Raw genomic sequence first — 27,867 nt, 5'->3', positions numbered from 1 at the left:
TGACCAAATTATTATTATTTTGAAGGGATTATTATCCCCAAAAAAGCAATCCGCCAATTGACTAACAACTGGGTTCCTCTGAATGCTATGTGAACGTTTCGCTCTGCCCGGGAATTGAACCCCGGTCCTCTTGCTTGAAAGACGAGCGTACTAAAAACTGAGCTACAGGACTCCACGGTATGATTGCCGAGGAGCACATTGTTGTCAGCCAGGGTTGAGCGTAACCATGCATGACACAGTTTCTTTTTTTATATTGCGTATTTATTTGTTTTAAATTGGGAAATGAAATGTTCCGAAATGCTCCCTGAAGCTGGGTAAAATACACCATGTAGCTGGAAATTAGACAAACTGAGGCCTGGACTGTATGGAGTATCTGATCTAAATAAGAGCAGCGAGGGCTTCATTGACCTTGCATTAGGAGCATGATTCTCCTGATCCAGTGTCAACCTTCATTCCGCCCACTCCCCATTCACTGGAAATTACTTGTGTGGGTGTCAGGTGATGAGAGCATCAAGCTCAACTCTTGACACCCCCTGTGATTGCACAGCTTGATGCCGCTGTCTGGACTCAAGGATGAAGGATGGTCACTTTGGTTGAAGTAATGGGTGGCTGCCAGCTTCTGAAGTTGGACTATACCCCAGTGTATCAGAAGAGGAGAAGGAGGGAGAAGATTGAAAGGGGAGGGGAAGTGAAATTATGGTAAATGTTACCAGATGTAGATCATGCTACAAGTGTTGAACGGCAGTCGATGTGTTAATGCCCCACACCTCATGGTTGGTGGGGGTAGGTGGAATTGCAGTTTTTTTACTAATAAACAAACCTCACATAAAGAAGCATTGCAGGTAAGGTAGGTAGTTTACTATTTTTGTGAAAACAGATGAAGCGTCTGAGCAAACCGCTGATGGCGCCCTGTGCAAGGACCATAAATAACAAGCGTTTCAGAGGAAAAACTCAGCACAATATCTATTGGATTTCCCCTCCAGTGAAATGAGGCTGCTCGTACTGATAAGAAACTGTATATTAGAAATGTCAAATAAACATTGTTTTTCCTCGAGACCCTTGACTTTAGCTTCCTAGATACCGAGTAAGTTGGACAAATGTGTGCCATCGGATTCTGACACACACAATTAAGGGATTTGTCTCTTCCATAGAGCCACAGAATTACAAATTTTCTTTCCTCCCGGCTGTACCCCTCCACCCCCCCCCTCACAATAAAATGGTTCCTACATGGTTTTGTATTGCAGCATGGGAACTGATGCCAGACTGCAGATATTTACATTCTCAATGCTTCCTGACGATGAGAGGTATATTACTGGCAATAATAATAATCCTTGAATTTGATATAGCACCTTATCACATCGTTGAGATGTCTCAAAGCGCTTCACAAAATATGCTGTAAAGTGGAGTGAATATATTTTGTGGGTGAGAGGGTATTGTTTCCGGCTCTCCTTCTTGGTATGCAGATGGATCAACTTGCTTGGAGCTGCTTGTGTCCTGCAGTGCCCATGACGTGTGTTGTAGATTTTCTTGAATGAAACCTGATCTGGCTGCCTGTGTGACTTCTCACTGAAGCAGCAACGTCAGGTCTGGTGAGAAGCGACCACTGGTTGGGAGCTGAAGCAGTCTGAACTACATACAGACTACTAAGTCAACTTTACTTTTATTACAGCTTCCTTTTCCCCCCTTCCCTATTGCTTTTGCTGCAGTTCTCACCAATCTACGCTGACATTCAATACAGTGCTGGGAAGGAGAGAGGAATGCTGCATTGTCAGGAATTGACATCTTTTGAATAAGACGATAAACCAAAGCTCCACTTGCTAGATCAGGTGCAACAACAACAACAACTTGCATTTATATAGAGTCCCCCATGCCGGACGGCATCTCAGAGCGCTTCACAGTAACGGATCCTGGGGCCGAGCCAGGGGTAGGAGAAGGAAGGTGACCAAAGGCGCGGTCGAAAAGAAAGGTCTTCAGCAGAGACCTGAAAATAGGAAGAGAGGGGGCGAGTTGAAGGGACTGAGGAAGGGAGTTCCACAGCCTCGGGGCATAGTGGCTGAAGGCACGGCCGCCGATGGTGGAGCGGAGGATTCAGGGGACAAGGAGGAGGCTACACCTGGTGAAGCGAAGGCAACAGGCACTGTTGTGAGGAGAGAGGAGGTCAGAGAGGTAGGGGGGTGCAGAGGAGTGGAGGGATTTGAAGACAAGGGTGAGGATCTTGAAGTCGATCCTCTCTGGAACAGGCAGCCAGTGCAGTCTGGCAAGGACTGGGGTAATCGGGGAGCAGAGTTTAGTGCGGGTAAGAAAGTGGGCGGCAGAAGGCGCAAGTTAAAGATCCCATAACACTATCAATATAACAAAGGAGTCTCTCTCAGTGTCATAACCAACAAATCCACCCGATAGTCTGTGGGCCCTTACTGATACCAGTGGTTGCAGATTTGCCTTCCAAGGTAATCACTACCCATGATTCCTGTAAAGCACTTTGAGAAGTTTCAATATAATAAGGCTCTCTAACATACAAGTTCTTTCATCCTGACTCCTTTTTTTTAATTTTTCAAATAATGTGTTGCTGAACCATTTATTGTTTATGGTCCTCAGTAACAGGATTTCATTCTCAGCTGTGCAGTTACATGGGAGCATTCAGTCTTGGTCTCTTGCCCTAAGTGCAGTGGTAGAAACTAGCACATTGGATAGATAGGCAGTGAGTGGCAATTGCTGAGTGATTTGGGAATGTTGTTGGAGTCACGTGCTCAGTTACAAATGCACGGTGTTTAAATTAGTGGCAGTGAAATCACAGCGGGAGATCTATACAAGGCTGTCACCTGGAGTCATTCAAAAAGTGTGCTCTTGTCAGGTTGTGCAACATATATGCTTTAATGAGGTTTCATTGTAGGTCCAAATTACATGCTGAAGTTCAACAGGAAGACTCCAATTTGGATCTGATCGTTTTACTTCACAATGCTTTGACTCTCAAGAATCCTGTGTTACGTTTGTTGTTCTCAGTCAGGAAGCTATCATTGATCCCACCATCCCTGGGCTAGGGGTGGGGAGAAATCAAGGTGGTCTTGTGGTTCCTGCTGTAATGTAGGTGTTTGGAGCCATCGGGTGGGGACAATAGTGAGAACTTGCACTTATGCAGCAGTGCCTTTCACTTAGGATAAACATTACAAAATGCTTCACAGTGATGATGGAGCTCACCGAACCGAGCAGGGAGGAAAGGAGGGCCAGTGTGAAGGTGCTGTCAAAGACACTCGGTGAGATTAGTTTCTATGAAGGTTTTGAAAGCAGTGAGAGAAGAAGCGAGGCAAAGGGCTTTTAGTTAGACTTCTAAAGAGCGGGGACATAGTGACTGATAGCTTGGCCAGCAATAAAACGGGAGTGAGAAAGTCCGGGCAGCAACCATAAAACTGTACCACAGCCTGAGGCAGTTTCTTCCAGAGAAGGTGAAATGGGAAAATCAGTTAAGCAAGCAAGGGTCAATTGGCTAATTGGCTGGTCAAGCTTATTGAATTGAATGGATTCTGTATCCATTGTTACCTTCCTGGTTATTATTATTGTTATTAGAATTACTTATTGGCCATTAAACATTTTACAATGGGAGGCATCACAAACCAATCTGCTCCTGTTATAAAATCCTTATATCTGATAAAGCACCTGTAAAATAATAATAATAATCCTTGCACTTGATATAGCGCTTTTCACGTCAGGAGGACGTCCCAAAGCGCTTCACAGAACACACTGTAAAGTGAATTGACTGTATATTTGTGGGTGAACGCGGCAGCCAATTGCGCACAGCAATGTCCCATAAACAATTGTAGATTGAAAATGACCAATTTTATTATTGTTTTTGGTTTTTGGAGGGATTATTATTAGGTGTGTGGAGTAAGGAAACTTGCCCAAGGTTTCGCACTGCCTGGAATTGAACTCAGGTCTCTCGCTTGCAAAGCGAGTGCTCTAACCACTGAGCTACAGGACTCCAATTTACTGAATTTGAAGGTAAATATAGGAGCAGATAAACTGAACAGTGAGTGAAGCAAACTACCAATTTATTTGGAGGATTGTTGATTAGGATACGGGGAGAAATTCCTCTTTTCAAATAATGTCATGAAATTTTTAACATTACTGTGATCTCATCCGATGAACTGCACTTATTAATAACAATCCTTGCATTTAATATAGTGCCTCATTGCACCAAAATTTTTACCTACAAATACAAAGTCACCACTTTTACAGAAAATCCTTTGACGTGTTTTGAGCTGTTTCAACAATGTGATAAGGCACTGTATCAAATACAAGGAAACATCTCAAAATGCATCAGAGAGTTTTCTGTAAAGTAGGTACCAGTTAGACTGTATTAGTTGGAGGATGCAGCAGCCAATTTGCCACAGCATTGTCCCACAAACAGCCATGAAGTGAATGACCAATTTTATCTGGGGGATTGTTGGCCGAACACCAGGAGAAACCTTTTATTTTAAGAAAGCGCTCACTGCCAATAGCTTTCTTCAGGGCTTTTTAGCCATTAATTTGCCCTTCAGATACTGTGTAGTACAGTTGGAATCTTTAAGTTGGGACATCTTGGCGCTTTAGGTTTAAACCCCTCCCCCATCACCACTGAAAACAGTTGAATTAATTTTCTGATTTTACGATCGAAGCCCAGCACCAAGACCCAATTATCGTGGTCTGCTGGCTGAGTTCATTTTCCAATTGCCTGGTTTTTAAAGTAGAAAGTGAGTGACAATGTACCAAAGGTTAATTGCCCTAAATTTACACACAAAATGTTTAATCATTTTGAATGCCACGGCTCCGTTTCCTGGGAAAGCGAGAAAAATGAAATAGAAAATGAGATTTTTGTCAGCGGTTCCATTAAAACAAATTGAAATGAAGAGGCTACTGAATGTGCTGGAGGTGAGGAAACCAGGGAGCTTGTCAGCAACTGTCAAAGGGGCTGAAATCTCTCGTATTCTTTTTCTTTCTCTCTCTCTCGCTCTCGTTCACGCTTGCACGCACTCTCTCTCACTCGCCAAGCCCACAAAAATTGAGAATATTTCAGCTGGTATTAGAGTTACTACAATTTTATTAACAAGCAAGTAAGGGGCCGCAGACTACAAATGTTCGGTCTCTGGTCTGTGGTGTTAGTTGACCTCAGTTGGCAGAGCCATAGAATTGCTACAATTGACCTCAGCGCACTTCATACAGTATGACGGAGGGGATAATTAACCATGTTTCCTGCATCTGATCACTATCCAGTGACTCCTAGCAGCCAGCTCATCAGTGCTATCAACCTGAGGCCCACAACATTAGTCAGGGATCTGGTGTCATTAGCCTGGGGCTTGCTTTCTTTGTTGTGCTGCCTGTCTCGTGCCAGAGGCCTGGGGGATGCCAGCTCACCTAATCTTTAAGCCAAAAAATATCTTGTGACACAGGTGGACTGGGCGGAAAGAGATAAACTATAGTTGGTTTTTAGCTTCTCATGTAAAGTCTGCGATACAGAGGAAATCTATTCCGGTGAAAGTTCTCCAGAGGGCTTAGTGGGTGAATGTAGCATATGCTTTGGCTCTTGGTCCAAGCTAGATGCAGTGCCTGGTGTGTGTTACAAACTCAGTAGCAATTTGTGGCCCAAAGACTCATAGACAGCCATTTGGGCAAATCATTTTGAATAGTATCATTGTATCATTAATATCCACGTGAGCAAGCTGACGGGACCTATTTTAAACATTTTATCCAAGATATGGAACCTCTGAAAGTGCACTTCCCAAGCACTGAAGTGGAACATCAGCCTATATTGTGCGTTTGGGTCGAGGAAGCTTCAATCTTTTGACCAGAAGGAGTGCTACTAACTGACCTAAGCTGATACATATCTGATACGAATGCAGTACAATTTTACAAACTCAATATTACGTGTTTTAATAATAATAATAATCCTTGCATTTGATATAGCGCTTTTCACGTCGGGAGGACGTCCCAAAGCTCTTCACAGAACACACTGTAAAGTGAATTGACTATATTTGTGGGCGAACGCGGCAGCCAATTGCGCACAGCAATGTCCCACAAACAGTCGTGGATTGAAAATGACCCATTTATTATTTTTTGTTTTTTTGGAGGGATTATTATTAGACGTGTGGGGTAAGGAAACTTGCCCAAGGTTTCGCCCTGACCTGCCTGGAATTGAACTCGGGTCTCTCGTTTGCAAAGCAAGTGCTCTAACCACTGAGCTACAGGACTACAGTTTTATCTTAATGCGGGTTCACTTATAGCGCAATTGAGTTGTGAGCCCAACATTTACTTAGCAAAAAATCTAAAATACGTGTAGAAAACAGCTGGCTCATTTTATATAGCGTTGTCTTGCTTCAAAAAAACAGGCGGCTTCTCACGCACTAACAACTTTGGGTATCTTACCTATCAGGTGTCTTACTGCGCACGTACGCAATCCATGTGGAAGTGTTGACCTGCAATTGAATCCTGTAACAATCCTGGTTGGGAGTCTTAAGACCCTCTCACCCAACCCCACTACCAAGTTATAACGAGGCTCCATTGTATAGGGGGAGGAAGGAGAACAGAGATTGCAGAAATATGCAAGTCAGATTCCATCTATGACCCTTGTTAGATTTATCTTTACAGCAACTTATTCATGTGACCTGATCTTCATCTACTAAAGGTGTGTTTACAGAAGGAAAGTATGTGAGAATTGATCTAAATGAACACAGAAAGTGGCCGTCGGTAGGATTGAAACTGCAGCTATTATGAGCAGTCTGTTTGTCCCACTGGAGTGTGGTGTAGCACATAGTGAGCAGGTGAAAACAGCAGGTTGAACCTTGTAAACAATAATTTCCGATGGAGCTGTGACACCAATAGGGTTAAGGACCTCATTATACTGTATTGACCAGTTTGCTCGAATCTTAAGGAAATTATTATTGAAGTTATATTGAATTTAGCTACAGTGCAGTGTCAATAACGCAGCGTTGGGATTATTATTGTTTGTCATTTTGTGTGTCCTCATCTTCGATGGAAGTCCTGTATTGACTTTCTATAAATACAGCAAAAACATGCACTTATATAGCACCTTCCAGGTAGGATGGATGACTCAAAGCAGTTTAGAAAGGCAATGTGCATACCTGAGCAAGGAGGAGAGAAGGGGAAATTTGATCAAAAGCAAGGTTAAAGATACATTTTTCTAGTCACAGAGAAAGTGTGGCAAGCAGAAGGATTTTGGGAGAGAGATCCGGGATGCGGAGGCGTAATTTCTCAATCAGTGACTCGATCGTTGTTCAGCCATGTCTCTCTGGGTCAGGTGGAGAAGCAGAAGTTATATCTTGTCAGTGTATTGTGAGCTGTGTGTCTGTTCAGCCTGTGCAGCCCTGACGTGGTAGCAGGAGAGCCACTCTACCTCAAATCTACCCTGAGAGGTGTGAGGCGAGATGAAAATTGACAAATATAAGATGTTATGAGTGTTAGGTTTGCAGTATTAGTTGTGCAGTGCCACTCGTATCTGGCTCCTTTACCTTGATCCCCGGGCTGCTGTTTGGACACTCTCTGCAGCCTGTGTGTTTGTTCTTAAATAAAATCCTATTGAAGAGAAGGGTTACAATAGTTCTAAGATGTTTAATATGAAGAGTGCTGTTCACACAGGTTTTTTAGTCATGTTCTTTCAGACTTGACGTACTTTCAACATTGAAACTCCATTCAAAATGAAGCCGTGGTCTAATTTGTGGTATTTTTAGCAGATTTCTCAATAAGAAATTGTGTCATTATTGAATTTCTGAAATGTTAAATGTGCTGAGGCATGCACCTTCAGTACAATCAGTGCTTTAGAAAGGTGGTGAAACATCCACAGCACATTTAGATGCCCATTACAAAGAGTTATGTTTCAATGTCAAAAATAAAAAAAATGTTTAAGTGGTAATTGCTGGCAGCTATCATTAAGGGAAACTGGGAAAGTTTATTAGCTAAGAAGTCCAAGGGATGCTGTTTGGAGCAATTGCCATTAATTCAACGGGATATCTTTGTGTGCTTCTGAGTTATCCTCTCTCTCATTGAGACCTTGTAAATTTCTTCAAGCCAATTCCCTGTTACAAGGGCTCCCCCATGACACAGGGGGAGCGTGGGCCACCTGATGTGAAACAGCCCTATAGTGCCAAGAAGGACTGTGGTGAGATGTGACACCTGGTGTGTTGGTGATCTCAGCCAGGTTTGCTAAAAGAGGCACTTTAATTGACCTCAGCAATTAATTTACCTGGGCGAGGGGCCAGAGAACAAATCAGCCATTATCATTATCCAGTGTCTCCAGTGTGGGTATCGGCAGATTTTGATGTGATTCCCTGCCCCACGAGTCCATCCCTCGCTGGATACTCGAGTAGTCACGCTGTTTGTGGGTCTGAGGGCATCGATGGGATGGTGCCCCAGCTTGAATCAAAATCAACAGGAGAGGCAAGCAAGTTTACTCAATGCAGTGACACTTCAGCTGAAGTGCAGGGCAGCACAAAAAGGACTGGTGCTGGCTTGTCTAATTGATACCTCTCACTTCGTTTTTCAGAGGAAAAGCCAGACTGTTCCAAAGCCAGGTGTGAAGTGCAGTTTTCCCCTCGCTGCCCGGAGGACGCCATCCTGATCGAAGGCTATGCCCCACCTGGCGAGTGTTGCCCTCTGCCAAGCCGCTGTGTGTGCAAACCAGCTGGTTGTTTGAGAAAAGTCTGTCAGCCCGGCTACCAGAGTATTCTAGTTTCCAAAGCATCGGGGAAACCAGGGGAATGTTGCGACCTGTACGAGTGCAAAAAAGGTACATTAAAGTGTGTTTCTCATTGTCGTTTTCCTTGGCAACGTTAGTTATTCCAGGATCATGCGATAAGGGTTACATTGAATGATAATCTGCCCATGTTGAGTGCAGTCTAATCTGCGTAGCTCACTAACATAAACAAACCGTTTGACTGTCATTCTGCCTCCGATTTACTTCAATCCCTCTTCCTTCTCATTTCTCTCTTCTTGTAAACGTGGAACAGAAAGTTTGCTGGAATCAGTGAGTGGCATGTGTTTGACCCCAGTATTGCTATTCTTTGATGCAAGAACAGATTGTAAGCAATGTTGTCACTAGGGTTTGAGTTAAGACCAATAGAAGAAGCGTGAAATCCTTATTCCACAGAACTGGAATGTTTTGTTTGACAAAATAAATTCGCTGAGTAGGATTTTGGTAAAATGAGAATGTAAAACTTTGCACAGTGCAGAAAAAATGTCCAGCTTGGAATTATAGATTTTGTAGTTCCGAAGCAGAGTTTGCCTCTGGAGAGAGCACTTTGAACAACATTAAGGTGAAGTGCTGGTAACAGTGGTAGGAATCGGTACAATTTGAGATGGTGAATTGAAAATTAACACATAAGAAGGACAATGGAACAATATTAAAACTTATTGACTTGGCGGACACGATGGTGTGATGAATAAAGCTGCAACTTATAGGCTTGAGCTCGCTGGTTTGAATCCTCGTCTGTGCTGAGTTTGTTGGTCTCATGGGAGACTAATGGAGGGGAAAACCAGCTCATGTTCCTGCTCCTAGTGCTTCTACAGCACCCTCTGCTGGTTGTGCTCAGATGTGGCAGCTGGGTGAGGAGAGGGTCAGGTTTGGCTGAGACACCCTCAGCAGTCCAGTAGTCTGCCGACACCCACTGCCAAGGCATGAACAACTACCACATTGGGTAGGTACGGAGGGCAACCCAAACCCATGGAACCGCACTCCCAACAATAGGAGGTTGGGGACTAGGAGCAGATTAGAATTAGAAGGGAGTCGATTGGAATTTTTGTTGAAGTATTGGCTTACGTTGTAGCTTTGCCCTTCATTGGGGTCAGCCCAGGTGTCTGACACATTCGGAAACCTATCACCATGGTTAAGATTATCCTAATCAAACTTTGCTTTGTTTCCACTGACATTTGCTGAAGAAGCCTAATGACAATGGTGTTAAAATCATTTTTTTTCTTCTCCTAAAGTTTGTGCCCCAGGAAATTGCAGGTTCTGGGGTTGGTGCTGATTGTGAGAATGGAGGGGATGCTGCTTTGGCTCCTTCACTCTATGGAGCTTCCTATAGCTGTCACATCAGGAGGTCTTGAGCAGGGCTCAGCTGCCTATCTCCCTGTGATGGGAGGAAGGGGACGACTTTACTGAGCTGCTGTGAGGCCATTTGTAGCGAAGAGCAGGACTGGTGCTAGCCTGGTTGTGGCAACATCTCCCTCATCATTTATCTCATTTTCTTTTTCAAAAGCAGTAAACTGATAAAGAACGCTGAAACGTGTGACATCTCTGTGACTTTTCATGTCACACTAGAAGCAGACATGGGCCTGAGTTGAATTAATGACCCCTTTGCTGGCATTGGTTGGAAAGTGATGGATGGTACATACCGAGTATGCATGGGATGTGTATATCTGATCCATCTCCTGCTCTCTTTCTCTCATTCGCTCGTATTTTCTATTTACTCTCTCTTTTCTCTTTCATTCCCTCTCATTTCTAATCTTTTCGTCTCTCTTTTATAATCTCCCTCTCTCATTCTATTTCTTCCACTCCCTGCTTCTAATTCCCCTATCGTCACATTTTTTGGAATGCACAATGTCATAGCAGTTGAGTCCTGACTAAAAATTATTTGCCTTGAGATGTGTAGCTTGGATCAGGGAGAGTGAAGTAAATTTCCACAAAATCCACAGTGTCACTTGTTGACCAGTTCATATCTAGACAGCAAGTAAGCAGAACGTTCTTTATCACTTCACTACTTTAGCATCAGAGATTCTTCCCATTCAACCCCCGTTAACCCTGCAAGCCAAAGCCCTGAAGGGTAGGGTGATCCTCACTGGACAAGCAGTGGGAAGCTTGCCATAAAGTGCATTCAATGGCTAGCGCTTTTAGATGGTTAAAATCCAGCTGTACCACAATGTGCACTCTGGGCTCCCCAAGTCTTGGCTCTTGCCAATCTTTGCTTAATACTCTCAGGAATTAGGTAAGCATGGTGGGTCCCTCCAGGGAGAGAGTGCACATTCCATTCCACTACACAGGAATTTCAATGCATAGCTGACATACATATGTGAAATTCTCAATCTGGTTTGGATATTCTTGAACGCAGTGATGAGTTTCCTCTTGTGTCAGACACCCAGCGATGACCAACAAAGTACACCCACATATGTGCACATTCCATTCTCGCTTTGACCTCTTGGGGGGCATTCAAAGTACTCGTGAAGCACTCAGCGACCTCTGTTGTTTCCTGACCTCCCAGCTGAAGTAGAGCCCTCCAGTGGAGAGGGGAAGGGGAAATGCTAAAGGGGGAGGAAACTCCAGGAAAAATAACTGTAAATGTGCAGTCAGTGCTACTGCTCTAATTCCTCACATTGTACTGGGAGAACCAGACAAAAGTGAGCCAGGTAGTCAGTACAAATGTTAACACCTCTGGCTTTTTCTTTTGCCTTCCACAGTGTATAACGTGGACTGCAGCACCGTGGAGTGCCCACCCGTACAGCAAGTGGTCTGCCCGCCCGACAGCTTTGAGACACGGACCCGGCTGACTGCCGACGGCTGCTGTACTCTCCCGACTCGGTGAGTTCCATTGCCAAAGCTGTTTAGGAAGCCCAGCATTACAGCATGCTTTCTGTTTGTATTGTACAGGCTACTCTTGGAGAGTTGTTAGAAAAACATCAGCTCTCTGCTCCCTCACACATCTCAAATGATTAAGTGCAGGAAATTATGTGAAAGGTGATAGCACGCAACAGCGCTCCCTCATTAACATAGATTATAATGGCACTGATATGGCATCAGAACCATCATGTTGTGCTGACTCTCTGAAAGAATTAAATTTTTCTACCCTTTTCCCCATATCTGTTATATTTTTTACTCTCAGACATTTGTCTAATTCCCTCTTCAAGCTGTTGTGGTCCCGGGCTTGATGTCCATTCTGCCCTGAGTTTAGTATTAATAATAATGACAACACTTGCATTTGATACAGCACTTCACAGGATTTACTGTGAAGTGTAGTGTCTGTGTTTTATAGACCAACACAGCAGCCAATTTGCTCACAGCATCGGCCAACATTCAGCCATGAAGTGGAATGACCAATTAATGGCTGATCTCAACCAAAGCAATAAGGTGACTGACAACTGGGCTCAGTCAGTAGCTTTGGGTTAGTGAAGGGAAAGATCAGCCAGTCGTATATGAAGAATAGCCATTTGAGCGAGGTACCAGAGGAACCATCCACTCCAATGAAAGCAGTGGGTTCAGAAGAATGGGTGGGGGTGGGAGAAAAAAGATCAGGTATTGAAAACAAGTATTGAAAAATGCAAATGAAATTGAGTGACTTCAGTATTTTTGAAACAAGAAATTGAAGAAAGTGTCTGTACAACTCCAAAAATCTTGAGACAGGAGGCCCCAGTGGTGTGGGAGCAGCTCCAATGTGTTACTGAGTCTCATTCCCCCTTGTCGAAATCCAGCTCATGGCACGGAAACAATGGAAAGATGCATGCCAAGCAAGTATTTTTTTAAGCTGAACCCTACCCCTGTTCAAAAGCAATAAAATGCACAATAAAGTCAGGAAGGTCGATTTAACTTTGAATTGCCCATTTGAAAAATAACTTTGTATAAATAGTGAGTCACTGTCCGAAAGGCCTGTACCATAGGTCACCTCCTCCCACTTCCTCTAACCATGGAAATTTACAACTCAGAAGGAGACCATTCGGCCCATCGTTCCTGTGCTGACTCTCAGAGAGAGTCCTCTTGTTTAGTCCTGTATTTTCCCCATCCTTTTTTATATTTCTCCCTTTCAGTATGTATCTGATTCATCTTCTGATTTTGCCTACACCACATTTCAAATAGGACAATCCACTTCCCAACAACCCTCTCCGAACCTCTCCCTTTGTTCGTTTGGTAATTACCTTAAATCTATGCCCTCTAGTCACTGACTGACTAAGCAGCAGAAATAATTTCTCCTTGTTTATTTTGTCAAAACTCCTCAGAATTTTAAAAACTTCCATCAAGTCTCCTCTCAATGTTCTCTGTGTGAAGGAAAACAACCCCAGTTTCTCCAATCACCCACAAAACATAGTCATTACACTTTCAGATGAAGCATTTTGAGACATCCTCCCGACATGCAAGGTGACCAAATGCAAGGATTATTATGACTTTATTTATTCTTCCAACTTTTTCCGCTCGAGAGCATCAGTGTGCACTAGTGTTCATCCTCTGTTCAGAGCCTCACTTATTACTTCTTGTTTGGATTCCAGGTGTGAATGTTTGCTGGGAATCTGCCGGGTCCCTAAATGTGAGGCTGGCGCAGTGCCCCGCATCATTTCTCCTGGAGACGGCAGCCCTGGTCGGTGCTGTGATGTGTTTCAGTGCGTCAATGGTGAGTGCACACTCCAAAGATTTTCAAGCTGTTGTTGCGAAAAAAATTATTGCAGAGAATAATTCAATTCAAGTGACCAACTTGTCCTCTGTGGGGTCAGAGGACAGATGAGTTTTAGAGAGAGGCTACTGTCAACCTGCTATGATGATATTTCACACTATTAAAGTGAAGGCTGAAACAGTCAAACTCAAACATTTGGAGAAGGCCCTATGTTTTTTTCTGTGTGTAATCACTGGTACTACGTCTGCACTGTTAACTTTAAAAGCTTATGCTTGATGTCATCCTTTTTGCTCTCTAGTCTTAATTGATTGATTGCAGCTGCCAGGTACGTTTGAAACAAGTCTGGGATGTAATAAAACGTGACTCTGTATATATTTTACTCATTTTTACGAGGGATTCAATCCCTCTATTGTTTGCCCAATCTGTGCACAGATTACATCTGAGACAGGAACTCTGCTCCCAGACCTCCTGTCCCTAGGGTTCTCATCCTCGGTCTTTACCCCTGAGCTTTCCAATACCACCCCGATATGGGGACTCGGCACTGGAGCACAGCCCATTGGTACCAATCAGTCCCTCTCCGTGTGAACATGCCAATGACACTTGTTGTAGGTGTGTGCATCTGCTGAATCAACAATACTGATGCCCCACCATTCAAAAGTTAGTCTGCAGGACCTCAGGCCACCATCATCTTGCACAATTGAGTCAGCCACAGATTTGCACTTCACTTCATCGCTATCCACCCACTGACAACTCCAGTACATTGTCTCTCGCAAGTATTCAACCTCCGAGCCGAGCCCATTGTTGCTGAGCTGTGAGTTTGACTGTAAGTTATTTGGCAGAATGGTGCTGATCCAGACAAAAATAATTTGTTCTGCAAAGTATGAAAGATGCCTCCAACCAGAATGTTTATTATTGCTGTGATATTCATAACCTGTCAACATCACAACCTCCTGCATCAGCAGGGGCTAGATATTTAAATATAGCACAATATTTAGACCTTGATAGAAACTAAATATAGAGAATGCTGCATTCCATCTCATAGAAACCACTTGGCATATTGACAGAAGTGGCTTATAGAATAAAACAAGTCCACTTGACAGTAGCACAATTAAATTACACTTTATGCACTGATGTTTAGTGCATTTCTGAAGAAAAACTAAGAATACACTAATGAGCTGCAGATCATCCAAAACTCTGCAGCTTTAGGTTAGCAGGTTGTGGGTTAGCAGGTTGTGGGTTTGACCCCCATGCTGGTACTTGAGCTCGCAGGGGAGCACAGCTGTCCTTCAGATGAGAACAGATCTACCTGAGAATGGATATTAAAGATCTCGTCCACAACACAACACAGTATATGAAGTGCTTTGAGACGTCTAGAAGACGTCATAAGGTACTATATCAAATGCAAGAATTATTATTATTATTATTATCTCATGGCACAGTGGGAAAACAGAAGAGGATTTCTCCCAGTGTCCTAGGTCAAGGATTGCCAAACTTTCTGAGCGCAAGGCCCCCATAGCATGCGGCATCCTGACTGAGGTTGCCACATCTAGGACCTAGGTAACAATTTTCCAAATAAATTCACCATTTGTTGCATGACTGTTTCCGGGACGGACCTTGCAGTGTGCAAAATAGCTGCAGTGTTTGCCTGCAAAAAAAAGTCACTATTCTTCATAGTAATTGCCTGTGAAGGCCTTCTAGATGTTTTGATGTGATAAGGCACTAGAAAAATCCAAATTCTTTCTTTCTTTCCATTTTCTGCCCTCGCCTGCCCCAAAACACATGATGATTGCTGGAGTAGACACAGAGAAATTCCCATTTCAGGTAGCCTTTGTGGAAATGTTTTGACATTGTACTGATACTGACAAGCTTGTTATCAGCAATCAAATTGTTTCCAAGTATATTCAAGCAGAACTTGAACAAGCTGGTTGTGTGGGAGGGCAGTGGATTAAATTGCTCCTTGTCAGTAAGTTTTATATAGGGAGAGGGGTGAACATTAAAACAACATTGAATGAGACACCAGATTTACAGAGGGTTAACACAGTCCTTAACCTCTAGGACTTGGGTTCAAGCCCATTGCTGGTTAAAGGACTGCTCCCCTTCGCTCTCTACGGACTATAAGAATCTGATGTGGCGTCTGATGACTTGATCTCTGATCTGTGTGAGGTAATGGTGGGGATCTCAGTGACCCTGGGTCACTAGGTTTCCCCCAGTGAGAGGAAAGGCAGCCAGCATTCCTGCACCCAATCACTCTCCCTGCTGCAAAAAGGATATCTGGATCTCATGCTCCATCTATTGACCAGTCAACAACAGCAACAAAATTACATTTGTAAAGTGTCTTTCACATCGGGAGGACGTCCCAAGTCAATCAGTGTTTTGGATCCGAGCTGGGGGTCGGGATCAGCGAGAGTGGAGGGCAGGAGGGAAGGAGGCTGACCGAAGGCACAGTCGAAGAGAAGGATCTTGAGACAGGCCTTGAAGGAGGCAAGGAAGGGGGCGAGGCGGAGGGACTGCGGGATGGAGTTCCAGAGGGTGGGGGCAGAGTGGCAGAAGGTTCACCCGCCAATGGTGGGGCGGGGGACGTGTAGCAGGCCAGAGGCTTGGTGAATGGAGATAGCGGGCAAGTTGGTAGGGGTTAGGAGGCGTCAGAGGTAGGGAGGAGTGAGGCCATAGAGGGCTTTGAAGGTGAGGACCAGGAGCTTGAACTGTATCCTCTGTGTCATGGGAAGTCAGTGGAGTCGGGCGAGGATGGGGGTGGTAGGGTCACGGAGCCTGGTGCGGGAGAGGACACGGGCTGCAGAGTTCTGGATGATCTGCAGCCTTGGGATGTCCTCCTGACGTGAAAGCGCTATACAAATGTAATGTTGGTGTTGTTGTATGGAGGGAGGAGTTGGGGAGGCCGAGAAGCAAGGAGTTTGCATAGTCAAACCTGGAGGTTATGAAAGCATGTATGAGGGTTTCGGCGGCCTGCAGTGTGAGACAGTGGCGGAACTGGGTGATGTTGCAGAGGGGGCGGAAGGTAGAGCGGGTCATGGCACAGATGTGGGGTAGAAAGGATAGTTGAGGATCAAATAAGACACCAAGGTTCTGGACTGGCTTAGTAAGGTGGAGTGTGCACCCATGGATAGTAATGCTGTTAATGCCTGAGGTGTGGAGGTGCTGACGGGAGTCAACCAGAGAAGTAGAGTGCCACCTGACCAGCGACAGAGGTGGGGGGCGAATAATAATAATAATAATCCTTGCATTTGATATAACGCCTTATCACGTCTTTGAGACGGCTCAAAGCGCTTCACAGGATATACCGTAAAGTGAATTGACTGTATATTTTGTGGGCAAAACGTGGTAACCAATTGCGCACAGAAGTATCAAGTGAACAAATTTTTATTTTTTGAAGGAATCACAGTAGTTGTGAATTGTATCCGACAGGACCATTAATATCTAGTCGTGGGGGTAACATCGTTGGATGCAATGCAAAGATGGTCCGTTCATTCCAGGGTTAATGCTCGCTCAGTCTTATTCCAGACACAAGTCATACATTGCAGGAGAGAGCGTGCGGATGGATCACACATTTTGAGCGATTATCTGATCTGAAAGTATTTGCTACCATTGACCTTTTCATGGTCAGGGCTTGTCCAAGGGAAAAACACCTGTCTGTTGACATTAGCTGATGTAACCATCATCCCCACCCCCACATACCCACACGCATATACACATACATATAAATAGATACAAACATAAGCACATACATCCCCATGCACACACACTCATGTGCACACACATACTCATACACGCTTACACACACACACACATACACAAAAACATGTTTTGAACGAAGAACCTTAGGGAGCAATGAAGAACAAAGCAAGCTTTATCATTTTATACTTGTCAAATGCAGGCTCCTCTTTAAAATGCAGCACTAAAATGTTCTGATACAGTAAGCAAATGCCAGCTGTTAAGAGGAAACTAACATAAACTTTGAGCATTAATAATTTGTCGGTTTGGGTTGAAGCTAGTCGAGTGCTGTACATTATAGCTATATTGGTTTCATGGCTGGATTGGAATGTAATTAATCCACACAACATTTTTTGTCAGGGTAACTTGTTTGCTTTGAAAAGATCCTAACATCATTGCTCAAACCCCAATCCTCAAGGCCACAGACACAGTTAGACACAGAGTAGAAACGTGCATGTGAAGCACAGTGCACCAGTGTCTGAGCAGGGAAGTACCTGTCCAAAGCATCATTTTCCATTCTCATCTGGATTCAGAATAGTGACTTTAGAGACATTTGCTTCATTTTGTACTCATTACATTGGATAGATATGACATTTTAAAATGTCAACAGCAAAAACTTTCATTCGCCTTTTGTTTCCATATTTATCTTTTATTCTTATCGAGGTAAGACTGGCGCCATGGAATGAAGAAGTTTAATTTCCAGTGCTTACTGTCAGCATCAAGCGCTCCAGGGCAAGGCACAACAAAATGTAGCTCAGCTAATATTTTTTGTTTGTTGCTGTTTGAGAGAGAGAGAGAGACAGAGAGAGAGAGAGCAATGACAGTTTCGTAATGCCAATTTGTTCTGAATTAGGATCTATTTTATGCTTTGGAGAGTGCCACTGGGAACTAGATACAAATTGTCTGAGTTGATTTCAAATGTGACATTCAGAGCTAAAATAAGAAAGAACTTGCATTTTTAGATGGTTTTATCACATTGAAATGCCTCAGAGTGCTTTACAGTAATTGCTCTCAAATGCCATGACTTTTTGTAGGCAATTCAGGCAGCCGTTTTGCGTACCGAAAGGTCCTACAAACATCCGTGAGGTGAATGACCAATTTATCTACAGGATTGTTGGCCAGGACACCAGATCTGCCTTTCTAAAGCACAAGAGTGAAAATTACCTTTCTGTGGCACATTGATCAAAACCTGTAAGAACACCCACAAAAATGCTGACACTGAATATTTTTTTTTGTGTTGTGTGAACATGTGGCTGAATTTTGATTCATTTCCTTACTCTCACGACAGTATCATTGGCATGAACAGAAAATCATTTATTCCATAACGAGCTTTTTGTGTGTGATATGGGTATATGTGTGTGATATGCATGTATGTGTGTGGTGTGTGTGCATCTGTGTGGTGTATGTGTGTGATATGCATGTATGTGTGGTGTGTGTGCATCTGTGTGGTGTATGTGTGTGATATGCATGTATGTGTGGTGTGTGTGCATCTGTGTGGTGAATGTGTGTGATATGCATGTATGTGTGGTGTGTGTGCATCTGTGGTGTATGTGTGTACCTGTGGTATGATGTGTGTGTGAGTGTACATGTGTGGTGTATGTGGTATGTGTATGTGTGTGTGTGCATGGTGTGTGTGTATGTGTGTGTTGTGAGTATATGGGTGTGGTGTGTGTATGTACCTGTGTGGTATAATATGTGTGTGGTCTATGTGGTATGTGTGTTGTGAGTGTATATGTGTTTTGAGTGTATGTGTGTGTATGTGTTGTGAGTGTATGTGTGTTGTGTTGTGAGTGTATATGTGTGGTGTGTGTATATATGTGGTGTTAGTATGTATGTAGTGAGCATGTGTATGTGTGTGAGAGCATGTAGGATGTCTATTTATGTATTTTATGAGGAGAGGAAAGGAAAAACATTCTTTGGTGTGGTGCTTCCCAGAAGAGAAGGTGGGGGGAAGAGAGCGAGACACAGGAGAAAATACCAAGGTTCTGACTTTACTCACACAGCTTTGTTCCTCACTGCTCAAGAATTCACAACACAGACAAACAAGGCTGTGACATACCAGGGCGGGCAGACAAAACCTGAGATGACAGACATTCTCAGATTCTTGTGGTTTACCAAACCTAAACTCATCTCCATATCAGGGCTGAGCCCGGGCAACATCAGCAGTGAAAGCAGAGGCAAGTGTTGCTGACAAGTTCCGCTCTGCTCTTCCAGTCAGCATCAGAGTCACAGCTTCTGTTAGGAAGTGCTTGTAGACATCTGCGGGCCACACATTGAAACAATGCGACTCCATGCCAATAGATTAGGCAAGGTTTCTTTTTTCTTGTGGCGGAATTTAGTTTTTCTTAATAAAAACAAAATTGGCAAAAACTTTGCGTTTACAGTATTTCACAAATACTTCACAAATGTTTGCGAGATAATGGGGCCTAAATCGCAGCAAGAGGCATTAGGAAACGCTCAGCCACAGGTGGCGACTCCTGCCGGGAATCATAACACGGATGTCGACCCTGAAGGAACTCCCCCCTGGCGGCAGATCGTGGCCGGGCATTGGTCCCATGGGTTAGGGCAGAGATCCTGTGGCTCAGCATGGCATGGTGTAGCCCAACCATAACATGGTGGGCAGTTGGGGACCTTTAAAAAAGAGAGACTCTTTTATAAACAGGGAGTGTTATAGTGAGGCCCCTCTTAATCACTCCCTGGGTCGTCCAGGTCAGGGTCTCAAAGGAAATGCTGGATTTTGTATATTTAGACTTTTTAATTCTTCATTATACAGTATTACAAATTGATCTGTACTGCTATTTACTGGAGAGAGAGCCTTCATCTCTTCCGTCCTTTAAGGGTGTAGATGACTCCAGTAATGTGTTAGATATAGGTAAACGGCACACAAGAAGGTGTCACAGTTTCATGCTCCGAAGGAGGATGTTGAATGGGCAGTTTAGGCACAATTGCTTTGCACAGCAGATGGCGAATGTGTCGGTCGATTCACCCAGGAAGGCAGTAAAGATGAATATTTGTAAATTAATGAAAACAGGTGCTCCACTGTTCCAAAGTTCTTCAAAAGCTTTCGTATTTATGTGTTTATGTATCTCTGAAGTGCTCTGAGACATTATCTTACATGAAGCACACTATATAAGTGTGCAATTTGTTTTTTCTAAAAAAAAGCTTTGCTCCAGGCCATTATATAAATAGCAAGCAATGGTTCCCAGTCATGGTGGTCATTTTACATACACTTCTCCAAAGTAATGTTCCTCCCATACCACCAACACCCCCCCACCACCCCAAAAGGCAGATATGACAGAAAGTAACAACACTTTATAGCATCAACAAATTCTTCCCATGCCCAGCCCAGCCCATAATGATTTATGCTGCAAATTGTTTCCAGTGACAATATGTTTGAAGAGTTGTCCAGATCGACTGTTAAGGAATACAAGTGTCCCCCACACTAATGATCCATCAGCTTCCATTCCGAGTCTCTCAGGAAGCTGAGATACAGGTTTTGTGCAAACAGTAATCGAGTGGGGGTGTGTGTTTACTCTAGCACACGGCACATTCCTGACCGAGCCGAGCAGTGTTCAGGGGTCACAGGGTCAGCTTTCTGTTTTCGAGCAGCGAGCAGGCTTTCCGAGCTCCTGGTGCCAACAATCAGGAGGAAATACTCACAAGTCTGGAATTTTCAGGAAATAGCACACAAAACAAAACCAGAGCTTCCTTCTAGGTCTCCCATTCCGCTGAGCTGTTGCATCCGGGGGTGTTGGGGGCAGGGTGCAGATCTTACTGACCAGGCTGGCTAGGTGTATGTGTAAACCCACTGTTCATCAACTGTAAATAAATAGGTGGATAATAAATACTTGGCATGGGAAGAGTGCATAGAAAATATTAAATGCTGTCGAAAAATCCGGAGAAGAATAATGACATGCCGAAAGTGAGAGATGGTGAATCTATCATGTCCGGCGGGCTTGGTTAAAACAATATGTAACAGCGCAAAAGCTAATTTAATGGGATGATCAATAGTCAAAGAGCAACTATAATTCATGGAACAAAGGAATGTTTCCCTGGAGCAGGAATAACACGAGGCAGAAGGGGAGGGTGATTAATAACCCCCTCCACACAAACACTGGTACACCATGGTAATTGAATCTAAAGGGTAAAAAGTTGCTGACATTATTGTGACATACAGCGATGATTAGTGGTGTATGTTAAGATAAAGGGCCACTTCCTTGATAAAGGCTTGTAACAGATGGCGATGGCAGGAAACTTGATCTCAGGAGCAATTGTCCTGAGCGCAATTTGGATGATGTGATAATGGAAGCAATTTAAAGAGGTGGAACATAGGTTAGCAAAATGTCCTCAAACATGTTCTTCACAAAGACCAAGTGGATGGGGCTTCTTTAACTGTTTTTTTTCTTATTTCAACCAATGCTTATTCTCCAAAGATTCTGTGCTAATCTCAGGCGGTAACGCTGTGTTGTCCGCATGGTGCCATGTAGTGGAGGGACGCTGGGTTGGGCAGGCTCCCCTCTCCTGATCGCTATTCATTCATGGCCTGCTAGAAAGGGCACGTGTGGGCGTCAGGTGATCAAAGGATTGGGATTCACCTTGAGACCATGCACTGGCACCATCCCATCAGCCACCAACACTCACTCACATAGGAAGAGGGGACCTTTGGGTGAGGTATCACAAGACCTGATATAACAACCCGTGTGAGTCAGTATCTGCAGGAGAGAATGGGAAAGAAAACTTTGAATCAAACTGAATAAAACTCGGGGACAAAGTGATGTACACCTAACTTTGCCTTTCTGACCTGCTCTGCTTTATTCTAGGAATTCTAACTTGCAAACTAGTTCCAAGTTTTACAAGACCTGTGTTGAATTGTGTGTGTGTGTGTGTGTGTAAGTTACATTTCCTCCTCCCCAATCTGATTTGACTTTTTCGATCACAAATAGGCTTGCTATAGAGTTGAAGTCACAATATTGCAATGAGGAGGGGATTAAAATAACCATTCCGTGTCCCTTTCTCGTGCCCCTCCCCTCCTCAAAAAATCATCTTCTTTGATTGCACCCAAGAATAATTTGCTGGAATGGCATGTGTGGCGGGGTGGGAGGGGGGTGGTGGGGGCGGTGGTCTGTAAAACTTATAAACTACAATGGAACCAAATACTTAAATGTGCATTTAGCACATAAAATAAGGGTAGAAGGCAGATAAGCTGAGGAGACTGCTGGCGGGGTGGTGTGGGGGCGGGGGAGATGCTTCTGTATCAGTTTGTCAAGACTTGCTGGACATTGCCTGTCTTGCACAGCCTCCTTTCCTCTCATGTTTGTACTTGCATTTCAACATGTAATTCTTGGGAGTGGCCCCAAAATAATGCAGCTTACAAGCTCCAAAAGTTGCTTCTATTGCTACCCTACACATCAAGAATAGATAGCAACTAAACATTCCAGATCCTCAGTTGGAAGACAACACTTCGCATTGCCATGTTAGACCCACTGCCATGTGAGATCCCAGCAGGACTTTGCTTGATTCGTGCTGAAGGCAAACTCCTAATCATGGTTAATTCTATAAAAACATGCTGCAGCAGGGACATGTATTGCCAGTAGTGTTAGCAGATGTGCATTCCCTTCTTTTCACGTAATTGTTTTTAAATCACTTCATGTTGTGTTCTTTTTTTTTCCCCTTTGCCGCCAATCACGCAAAGGGCAGACTTGCCTCCGAGGCCGTTTGTTAGCTAGCCTGCGGTGAGTTTCTGGGCACTTCAATATTACGTGATTAATCCAAATTGGCCCAGAGTGGTTTGTGTGAGCTATAGCCTGACGTGTTGCATATTAGTTCAAAAGAATAACCGTCACGAGCCAGAGAAGCAGCTGAATCACTGTTTCTTGCCTCCAGCCCCCTCCCCTGGGCCAAGCAGGGAAAAATTAACTAGAGTTCTTACTCCTGATGCTCCAAAATTGCTTTTGGTCTTAAGCTTTTATTCTGCAGGTCTTTTTAAGAACTATGGAAAATAATAATAATACTCGCATTTGATATAGTGCCTTATCATGTGATTGAGACTTCTCAAAGTCCATCACAGAATATACTGTAAAGTTAATTGACTGTGTATTTTGTTGGTGAATCGCGGCAGCCAATTGCGCACAACAGTGTCTCACAATATCTTGTGGACTGAGTGACCAAATTTATTTCTTTTTGAAAATCGGCTTCAAAATGAATACTGAATTCAAGAATTTTCCAAAACTCTGCAAAGCCTAAAATATTGAGGATTTAAAATTAAAACCATAATTAACAGTAACAATTATTATAATTACAGTTTAACATAACATAGCATGTAAGAGCAGGAGTAGGCCATTCGGCCCTTCGAGCCTGCCCCGCCATTCAATCATGGCTGATCTTCTAATCTAACTCCAGCTAATAACCTGACCCTGCCTTATCCCCATATCCCTTAATCTCTTTTGCAATAAGAATTATATCTTTCTCAGTCTTGAATATGTTCAAGGACTGAGCATCAACAGCCCTTTGGGGTAGCGAGTTCCATACATTCTCCACCCTTTGAGTGAAGAAGTTCTTCCTCAACTCAGTGCAAAAGAGCTGGCCTCTGATTTTAAGGTTGTGACCCCTGGTTTTAGTTTCTCCAACCAGGGGAAACAATCTCCCACTATCTACTCTATCATGCCCTTTGATGATCTTATAGGTTTCTATAAAATCCCCTCTAATTCTTCTGTATTCTAGAGAATATAGGCCCAAATTGGTCAGCCTATCCTCATAACTCATCCCCTTCATCCCTAGTACTAACCTAGTAAATCTACGCTGCAACCCCTCCAAGGCAAGTACATCCTTCCTTAAATGAGGAGACCAAACCGCACACAGTATTCCAGGTGTGGTCTCACAGTTGCAGGGCCCTATACAGCTGCAGCAAGACTTCCCTACTCTTATACTCTAATCCTTTCATAATGAATGCTAACATACCGATCGCCATCCTAATTGCTTACTGCCCCTGCAGACTAACTTTCTGTGATTGGTGTACAAGGACACCCAAGTCCCTGTGGTCGCTAACACATTCTAATCTCTCCCCTTCTAAAAAATAACCCGCTCTACTGTTTTTGCTACCCAGGTGGATGACTTCGCACTTCCCTGCATTATACTTCATCTGCCACCTACCTGCCCAATCACCTAACCTATTTATGTCGTGCTGCATTTTTTTATTATTATAATACCAATTTAAGATGGTTAGCAAAGGGCAATTAAGGTTTTTTCTCACATGGAGTATTAAAATATGGAATATCTTGCTGGAGATTGAAGCAGAATCCATATTAGCTTTTAACAGTGAACTAAATAGATAGAAAAAGAAAACTTTGCAAGGATACACGGAAAAGGCAGATAAATGGGACTGAATGGATGGATTGCTCTTTTAAAGAGCCACTCCAGACAGAATGGGCTGAATGGCCTTTCTCTGTGCTATACATTTCTATCTTGCTTATATTTAGTATAGTCCTTTATCACGTCAAAACATCTAAAAGCACTTCACAAGTTCACTATGATAGTGTGAGTTCTTTGTTCTTTATATGCACTAATTCTGGTCTCACTGGATATTCCAAGATCAGTGGTAACATAACGTTGGTTATATGTGATCTTGAGTATGTTGCAGCCCTGTTATAATGTGGTAATTGGGGAGTCCTTGAAATGAAACCACATTATAAACAGAGCGTGTTCCACCCCAGCCACTCCCTTTCACTGACAGGGTCACTCCCGACGTCATAGAGTCCTGCTCACCCTGAGCTTGAGGCCGGCCAGACAGAAAGAGAACTCAGTAATAATTATCCTTAGAATAATTGTTGCATTTGATATGTAATAATCCTTGCATTTGATATAGCATATCATTGAGACTGTGTAAAGCATTTCACAGGATTTACTGTAAAGTCTAGTGGCTGTGTATTCTTGTAGGCAAACAGGTACAGACACGTATACAGCGTGTTATGACATTGTATCTGAAGCTGTAGATTTATGACTAGGCTGCAATGTACTCATTTTTCCACTTTTATTTGTGAATTGGATATAAAGGCATCGTCATCAGTTGTCCTGACAGTCTCTGATGTGACCAGCCTGAGTAACAATTCATGTTTCTTTTTGTATTTTGTTTCTCTCCAGAGACGAAGCCCACTTGTATATTCAATGGTGTGGAATATTATGACGGGAACATGTTCCGGATGGACGCTTGCCGCTTCTGCCGGTGTCAGGGAGGAGTCTCTATCTGTTTTTCAGCGCAGTGCGGGGAGTTGCACTGCGACCGGTACTATGTGCCAGAAGGAGAATGCTGCCCAGTGTGTGAAGGTAATAATCCTACCTCCTTACACACTGCCCTGGACTGGATCAGGCTCTCCAGGAGATGGGCAGACAACTTCCTCTGCTTATTCAATGTGCCTTGAAGAGTAATGATAGACGAGTTGGTCCATCTTGAATACCTGTGATTAATCTCCCAGTATGTCAATATGTTCAAATGGATGCTTGTTAAACCATACGGTGGCAAAATCTCTTTAACAGACAAAATCTTCTCTTTATCCAATTGCTCTGATAAAAGAAACCATCCTTAAGGGCATGAGGTTAGCACTGCTCTGATAGCTCAGTGGGCAACATCAGAAAGTGATCAGTCAGTGAGCCTTAAGTCAGGGAGACTTCAACATCCACCCCCAGTCTGGGCACAGTTCCATATTAGGATAGGATGGCTGTTGTGGTGGGAGGGGAGGGGAGTAATACTCTGGTCTGAGTGACCTCCAAGTAGGGAGGGGAGAGACACCAGCCAAGATTCCTACTGAATGATTAACCTGAGGCTCTTGCTCCAGCTATGGCTTCTTGGTTAAGTTGCTTGGGGAGAGGCCGTCAGGTGTGGAATAAGAGCCATTGCTTTCATGAAAGGAGAATATTGGCAACAAATCAAAATGGTCTACACTTCTTCCTGTTTCTACTTTGCTGTGTTCATTCTTAGAATATTTGTAGGAAACAATTTTGGCATTTTTTTGGGAGTGAAACATTGTGAGTGATCCAATGGTATGTGATGTGGAATGTCAGCCAGATGATATTCTTTGCGACTAAATCTGGTGTGATGTTTTCTGTGTTTGAAACAGGGAACGGTTTAGCCTTCATAGTTGATGGCTGTTTAAAGATGATCCTCTCTCTCTCTCTCTCATTTTCTCTCTCTCTCTCTCTCAATGGTTTATTATGCGCTGTGTGTTCCACAAAGTGAATTTGCTGATATGGCCGAAACTCTTATTCTGCTTATTTGTTAACTGCTACAAATTTGTCTCTATCCATTTATAAATTAATTTACTGTGGTTAAATAAATATTTACAACATGTATTATAAGCAACATGGACAAATGTGTAAAACATACTGAACAATAGAATAGTGATCAGCCTACATAAACAGATTTGTGATAAGTGTCTCTCGTCTCTTGCATTGCCTCTGTTGTTTGCATTTAATGGGATTGAAAAAGTATATACAGCCAGGACAATAATTTAGGATGCATCAAGACTGCAGACAAGAGAACATAAGTGGACAATTTCAGGATAGACACCAGGAAGTTTTTCTTTACCCAGAGAGTAATTAATAAGTGGATCAGGTTGCCAGGAAGATGGTTGAGACCAGGACACTGGACTTGTTTGAAAGGCAACTTGATGTTGTGATGGGTGGGTATTCTGGAGAGACGAAGATGAGATCAGATGAGGCCTTCTTCATCTGACCCGATCTTGTCATCTTGTGACCTATCTTTTGTGCATCACTTCTTCCTTAAATGTGTGTCTCGCAATAGTCAGTTATTGTGCATGTTTTAATTCTATTGTGTTTTGTGACAGACCCGATATACCCAGTGCATAATCCTGCCGGCTGTTATGCCAATGGGCAGATCCGCGCCCACGGTGACCGGTGGCGTGAAGACGATTGCACCTTCTGTCAGTGCATTAATGGGGAACCCCACTGTGTGGCCACAGCGTGTGGGCAGAGCTGCCTGAACCCTGTGAAGATTCCTGGTGAATGCTGCCCCGTCTGCGAAGGTAAGAAAGCCTTTGATAATAAATTGTGTCGAAATTCATCACTTATACATATTCATGGAGCACAAAGGCCCTTCAGAGACTGTCCTTCATACAAGTGCAGTGTTTGGCATCCTTGGGGGCAGCTTCCTTTTGTGAGGCACAGAAAATTGACATAATGGATGCACTAATAGCTAATGATGCTGATGCATGTTAATGTAGCAGGAAAGCAAAACCACAATTAAAATCAGCCTGACTTCTCAACTAGAGTTAATGGTAATGGACATTGTTCCAGAAAATGAGGGCATTTTATCGGCCTTCTCAGCTATATGTCAGGCTTTAAGTTTCTCCTGCTTAGCATCAGTCGCACCTCAGAGATGCATCAGACATTTCATTGGTGGTGATAAAGAAATCTGTCAGCTTCTCAAAATTCTCTGGTGCTTAAAGCTTTTCTGATGCCTTAGCGAGTTTACTCAATCAGTAATTGAGCCTATAGATCAGGTCCCAGTTCCAGTCTTGATCGCCGGTCAATGCTGAATTAGCTGATCTCAGCCAAGGATTGCTACAGAACGGCTCAGTATTACCATTTAAGGAGGGAGAAATTAGCCAAGGTTCCTTCTCCTGTTAGCTATGCGGTGACCTCCTACTGAAGGTGTGTGTCATTGTGTATGGAGACAACATGGGGAGAACATTGGATTACACTTTGATACTGACCCCTTCTCTTACTTAATCTCACCCCCAAGTCGAGGCTCACAATAGGAAGAATGATTATTTCA

The 27,867-nt window shown here is 43.5% G+C and overlaps 1 protein-coding gene across 2 annotated transcripts in view; it reads left to right on the top strand.

Annotated features, from left to right (window-relative positions):
* Nucleotides 1–27,867, top strand: part of crim1 (cysteine rich transmembrane BMP regulator 1 (chordin-like)) — a 123,862-nt gene that overhangs the window by 53,351 nt on the left and 42,644 nt on the right. For both annotated transcript variants that reach the window (XM_042332682.1, XM_042332681.1), the window contains exons 3-7: nucleotides 8,528–8,770; nucleotides 11,434–11,554; nucleotides 13,231–13,352; nucleotides 25,218–25,400; nucleotides 26,918–27,115. In XM_042332682.1, the coding sequence (XP_042188616.1) occupies nucleotides 8,528–8,770; nucleotides 11,434–11,554; nucleotides 13,231–13,352; nucleotides 25,218–25,400; nucleotides 26,918–27,115 (867 nt within the window). The remainder of the gene's footprint in view (nucleotides 1–8,527; nucleotides 8,771–11,433; nucleotides 11,555–13,230; nucleotides 13,353–25,217; nucleotides 25,401–26,917; nucleotides 27,116–27,867) is intronic.

This window comes from Callorhinchus milii, unplaced genomic scaffold (genome assembly GCF_018977255.1).
Source record: "Callorhinchus milii isolate IMCB2004 unplaced genomic scaffold, IMCB_Cmil_1.0 Scaffold3, whole genome shotgun sequence".
Classification (NCBI taxonomy): Eukaryota; Metazoa; Chordata; class Chondrichthyes; order Chimaeriformes; family Callorhinchidae; genus Callorhinchus; species Callorhinchus milii.
Note: the sequence above shows the minus strand (reverse complement) of the source record. Positions and strands in the feature narration are given on the sequence as shown.